General features: G+C 39.7%; 1 protein-coding gene across 3 annotated transcripts in view; it reads right to left on the bottom strand.

The window, feature by feature from the left end:
• Positions 1-2,156: 2,156 nt before the first annotated feature.
• The window catches only part of LOC132141131 (neuronal tyrosine-phosphorylated phosphoinositide-3-kinase adapter 1), a 33,500-nt gene continuing 29,157 nt past the window's right edge, over positions 2,157-6,499 (bottom strand). For all 3 annotated transcript variants that reach the window (XM_059550388.1, XM_059550386.1, XM_059550387.1), the window contains exon 7: positions 2,157-4,043. In XM_059550388.1, coding sequence (XP_059406371.1) covers positions 3,654-4,043 — 390 coding nt within the window. In that variant the 3' untranslated portion in view covers positions 2,157-3,653. The remainder of the gene's footprint in view (positions 4,044-6,499) is intronic.

The raw sequence follows: 6,499 nt of genomic DNA, 5'->3' as shown, positions 1-6,499 counted from the left end.
ATTATTCAAACGACAGTGTTTGATTGGTTCCTCTTTTATGTTGCGGCTTTAAAACGAGCTAGTCATAACAGAATGAGAGTCCATACAGCTGACAACGACATATTGTAATGTAACAAGGTGCATAATATGTTAGAAACAAATCCATCCGTAAGGGATTTTAACTTTAAACCGTCATTTCTGGCTAAAAGACAAGTCCAAAAGTTTATCCCCTGCTGACTTGTTTTTTTTTTTTTTTACTGGAGAAAGCAACATTATGGATAGAAGACCTCTTTAAAGTTAAAAAAGATCTTGATGGACTTTTTGTACAAACAGGTTTTCACATTGCAACACATTGACTGACTGATGTCACATGGATTACTTGTGAGTTATTATGATTCTTTTATCAGCTATTTGGACTCTCATTCTGATGGCACCCATTCACTGCAGCGGACCCATTGGTGAGCAAGTGATTTAATGCAAAATTTTCTAAATCTGTTCCGATGAAGCAACAAACTAATCTACATTTTGGATTGGCCTGAGGCTGAGTACATTTCCAGCAATTTTTCATTTTTCTGTGAATATTCCTCAAAGATGAGAAAGGGAATGAATAAAACATTTCCACATTAGAATATACTGTACAAGCAGATATTCCACTGATTGTATGTTAAGGAGATCTGCAGGACAAGAAGACATTAAATCCATGTACATTGCAACAGTTTCTTTCACCCCCTCTCTCTTTCTCTCTCTCTCACTTTCTCTCTCATACACACACACACACACACACACACACACACACACACACATACTGTTATTCGCACATGTATTTTAGGTTCATCATATAAAATTTATTTCATGACGATATCAATGCAAATATAGCACTACAGTAATTTCCAAGGTACACTGTATCTTACCATACCAATATATTATGGCACTCATAATATGGCCACCATTTATGTAGACACGCAAAGCCGACAGTTTCTGTAAACTAGTTTACCCAATAATACTTACAGTAAGTTACCCTTTTCATCTTAAAAAATTGCCACTAGATGATTATTTAGTATATCTGAAGTACAAACTGGGCACAATTTATATAGACTGGGACACAGTCCAACCTTAAACTGAATGATTAAGGGAATTCATCAAGAACTCCCAGCATGCATTGCACCAGCCCTCCTCTACTGTGGTCCTCCGTACTGTTTGATAAAGACTGTATTTCAAATGGCCACCTGGGTGGTGCAGTGAAACCCTGGTGTCATGGTGACAACATGTCAAACCCTTGGCAACATCACTGCAATGTTGCCATCACATTTACAGCAGTGTTGCCTGGGTGAGAACTATACAGGTTGGTTGTGCTAACTATTCGGAAAAACAACAACAACTTTTAAATACAACCACAACAACAACTGAAAAACATTCCTTTGCCAAGTTACAAAAAGATTCCACTCCTTAAAACTCCATCGCATGATCTCAAAAAAAAAAAAAAAAAACCTCACAAGAATGTAGAAGAGAAATAAAACAACAGCAGTGAGGGATATGTAAGCAATAGTAAAAATTCAATATAGCAGCAGAAGTAGTTCAAAAAATATCCAACTGATATTCCAGCGAGCCGGGTGGAGTGGTGTTGGTGAAGATATGAATGTGATCAGACTTAAGTTGCTTAAAGGGACTTGCGTGACACTAGCTGGAAAAAAAACATTGGTTGGTTGGTGTGTGTGTGTGTGTCTAAGACCTTTGCCTTTAGTAGAGAGGGCTCGCCTATCAGCGGTCCATTCAGTACAGTGTAGACAGGTAGCCATAGATAACACTACTAAATTTCTTTATAAAACAATTAAACACCTTGTACTTTTGTACATTATATGCTACAATATATTTATTGATTACAAGTATGAAAGTGGAAATAATTGCTACATAATCAATACAGTTGTACATGTTTATTTTACATATTTTAACAAGTGTTTTTTCACATGTGGTTCTCTTTCTTTTTTGCTGAAAAAATTTCCAGCATCGGTCTGACCGCTGCATGTTTTTCACAGCAGGGCACTGTGAGTGTGTGCATTTCTATATGCATGTGTGCATGAGCATTGGACAGTGTGAAGAGGTGAAGTTTGCTCCAAATTAGATTTTTCTTTAAGGGACAGGGTAACTGGACTGCTCAATCTGACTGTAGTATGATATGTTATTATATCTTATTAAACGACACTGGAACCCAAATTGATTAGACTTAGACACATTAGACTATGCTGCCAAAAATACAGTTAGACGTTAGCTTCGGATATGCTCAGATACAGATTAAATGTAAACAGATGAGTAAATATGGTGGTCCGACAGTTTTTAGGTGAACACAATGGCACCTCATGTTAACGCAGCCCGTGCATTGGTCCTCAGTCTATGTCCTATTTTGTAATGAAGCTCATCCTGTGATTGTAATATTTTCATCAAGTTAATGTTACACAGTTATGAAATAATGAAGTGCGGATCGGTCTTTTTCACCATCATGATTTTGTATTGGACTGGGCTAATGGTCAGTCTCCTCTTTTAACAAATATTGCTACGAAAGTCACGTAACTTATGCTTAACAGATTTTCTACTACTCCCCAAATACGCAGACACACGTGTCACCACACTCACCAAATTGGCACTCAATCAATAGGCAGTAATTAGGCTTCAAATTAATTTCCTCTACAAACTACGACAGTACCACACAGCCCTTCATCACCGTTTTCTGTGTTTGAATGTGTAAGACTTTTTTGTGTATACATGTCAAATTTTGTTTTATTGACTCGTTTCCCTGTACTCCTAACCATTTTTTGTCTATTTGTCTGGATTTCCTCTTATGACTGTTCTGCTACCAACATCGCACATCTCCAATGCAAAGATACATCTGACAGTGTTCACCATAACACCACACACACACACACACACACACACACACACACACACACACACACACACTCACACACATACACACTCACACACACACACATTTTGACACTCTTCTGGAATGTAAAAAAAACATCAGTCTAGTGGGTGCCCAGGAAACAGCAGCATAACTGTGTAAATCTGGTCAGTAAAAACACAAAAGCCCAAAGTCACAGACAGTTTATGATATGAAGAAAAGCTCCGCTATGATCTTTCAGCATCTCTTCATTCTTTACATATCAAGTTTTGATAATTTCTTCATTCCTTGGAGGAAAAATCATGTCTATTCTCCTTACTAATGGTTTATATTCAGAGTACAAAAGTTACGGTGCTCCAAAAGTTTCCAGTGTGTTTCAAAAAGGTTGTAAACTCAGCAGCACAGGTTGTATTTGCAGCAGGTCAGACAAGAGTTCAGACACAGGTGTCTCTCCAGTTTGTGTGTGTGTGCGTATGTGTTTCATCTGCTGCAACTATATGGCACATAAACACCATGTGGAACACATTTTCTCCTGCTTCTATTTAGAGATTTTTTCTAAATCATGCTATTCTCTTTGCAAAAAATGCTCCCGCTTTGTCTTTTCAGTCTTATTTGAATCTCTTCACTCAAAGGCCACTTCTCCATTACCCCCAAAATTTCCTATTTTGTCTTTTCACACGCAAAAGAGAAAAAAAAGAAGAAAAGATCTGTACTCTGTATGTCTCTCTCAGTCATGTCTTTCTTACTCCCCACCCTCTGTTTGCTCTCCCTGCCTGGGTCAGATGGCCGAGTCCCACACCACAGCCTGTGGCCTCTGGCAGGGTGGCGTTCCAGTCTTGCGGGGCTCTGGCGTTTTCCTCCAGCTGGGTAAAATAGGCATACTGTCCTGCTTATATAAGCTCTTATCCGGCCGGCGATGAGCTTTAATCTCCTTACACAGGCAGCGCTTTCTCTCGATCACCTCCAGGAGCTTGCCGTCCCGCTGCGCCTGGGCTGTGGAGGTGCCGGCTGTGCCCGTGCTGAGGGTAACCTGGGCCTGTGCGGCGAGCTGAGCCAGCTGCTGGAACTGGAGCTGGACCTGCTGCTGGTGCTGGTACTGCTGCTGCCGGCTCAGAGACGGACTGCAGGGAGCCTGAGTCTGTGCCTGAATCTGCGAGAGAGCATGAAACTACACACAGAGACAGAGAGAGAAAGTTTAAAAATTACTTTGCATAGTTGAGAGCAGATGAAATACATAGTTAGTCATGTGATCGTTTGGCATAAAGGCATTAAGGTTTGGCTGGTTAGCATGGTCCAGTTAGCCTCTGCTGCTAGATGAAGTAATTACACCATCTGGCTGCAAAAAGAGAGAGATGCATTGAAGGCGATCAATACTATTTTAGAATTATTTATATATACTATTACAGTATTTATTAATACTTTTTTTTTTTTATTCTTATATTTCAGTTTTTAATTTAATACATAATTTTTTCAAATATAAATTACAATTTTGTCATTTATGTTATTTATAATTTTATTATTGTTTTTTTTAATATTAACATTTAATATTGCACTTCACATACATAGATTTCACCATTTACAATATTTATTTTTATTTTATACTATTTTATAAATGTTTTTTATGTTTTTTTTTCTTTCTGACAATTCTTCTCTTTTAAATTTTTCACCATCATCAAATACCACACTGAAAGTTAGTTTATTGTTCCACGTCATGATGTTTTTGCCAATTTTTATCAAGGTTCCAGGATTCAAAAAAACGATGCCAGCAGTACTTGGTTGGGCAAATACTTCTGGCATTCAATCCAACATAAAAAGAAAATTAAATCAATAAGGAGAGTCCAAAAAAGTTCAGAACAGCCACTTTTAATTAATTCCTTCCCAAAATGAACTTTTGCCACACCTGTCAAAGATGGGCGAATTGAAAGCAGGCCAATTATAGTGTTTTTTTTTTTTTGTATTAAATGTAATTACTGAAAATTCTAATTCACTAAATCATATTTAGCTAGGAGTATTACACATATGTGGAGTTCCTACAGCAAAAAAATTACACTGATTGATTTTAAGATTAAAATGGTTAAAAACCACAAGTCTGGGCAGTTATATCAGCATTCACTCATGTCAGCTATATCAAAGAACACCACCAGATAGCGCCAACTCACAGCATCCATCCCATCCCCCTGCTCTGAGAGGGAAGGTCATATCAGCTCACAGAGTCAATCTCTGTGCTATACACACACAGACTGCGTCAGCATGTGAACTTTTGCCAAGAGACAACAGCACACCAGGGGGAAAAAACAGAGGCTTCTGTACGGAAGCTAAAATCCAACAAGATTGAAAATTAAAGATTATGTATTGCATATGCTGCCAGTTTCACTCCATTCTGTCTATAACACAACCCAAACGCCACTAGAGCTATAGGAAGTGGAACATCCCTGTCTGCTAACATGAAAGAAAAACATGAGCTGCTTTGCATGTTTAATGCAAATCTCTCCGGATTCTCCTTTTTACTTTTCTCACATTCAAAATACCAAACTACCAAAATGGCTGTCTGACAAAGCGCTGACAGAGACAGTCAGATGGAAGAATCAAAGCCTGTCACTGGCCGACACAGAGAGACTCCGGCAGCGCCACTAGGTTGAGTTTGATCATTCACGTAGACTGTCTGTCTGCCTACCACAGTCTGACAAAAAACAGTTTTCTCCACCCATGTGCTGCATCTGTCCCCTCTCTTTTCTATTCTGTTCTGCATTTTCTCCCTTTCTCTCTCTCTCTCTTGCTCTCCATCTGTCTTTCCCTCTGCTGCATTTCTGTGCCTCCCTCCCGCTCTGTATTCATCCCCCTTTTTTCTCTGCACTCATTGACCCTGCAGCGGAGTGCAGTGCAGCTACAGACGTGTTTGGGTGGGGATGCTGGTGACTCAATGGGCTCCACGATTTACCTAATGACTGGAACAGCAGTCACAGGGGCACAAAACGGTTAAAATTAGTTACAGATCACCTGCCGTAACTGTCAAGCTTGGTGTCAATTACACGTATGCATGTTAACCAATTGAAGTGAATTTAATTCATTACTGCAGTATCTACAACCGACTGAGGCTGTGCGATTTCTAAACATTTCCTGCATACATTGAAAAGAGCAATATTCAAATGCACTCTCGTCTGAGGTTTTCTCAGTATCAGGGTGGTGTATGAGGTGAATTAAAGGTCATTGCAGCAGCATGCACCGCTGTAGAATTCTGTTAAATGAAGTTAAATATGGTAAATATTTACACTGATTCAAATGTTACACTGTTGCAAAATAAATGGTAAATGGACTGCATTTATATAGCGCTTTCAACAGACCACATGGCCATCCAAAGCGCTTTTACAATTTGCCTCACATTCACCCATTCACACACCGACTGCGGTGTCTGCCATTCAAGGCGCCATCCAGCTCGTCGGGAGCAGGTGGGGTTAGGTGTCTTGCTCAAGGACACCTCGACACTTGGTCAGGTGGAGCCGGGGATTGAACCACCAACCTTCCGGTTTGTAGACAACCTACATGAACCACTGAGCCACTGCCGCCCGAAATAACTGGTTGCCTGGTTGCCCACTGAAGCTAAGCAGGGTTGAGCCTGGATGGGAG

This window comes from Carassius carassius, chromosome 5, assembly GCF_963082965.1.
Source record: "Carassius carassius chromosome 5, fCarCar2.1, whole genome shotgun sequence".
In the NCBI taxonomy this organism is placed as follows: domain Eukaryota; kingdom Metazoa; phylum Chordata; class Actinopteri; order Cypriniformes; family Cyprinidae; genus Carassius; species Carassius carassius.
The sequence above is the reverse complement of the archived record's forward strand: the minus strand, read 5'-3'. Positions and strand labels throughout refer to the sequence as shown.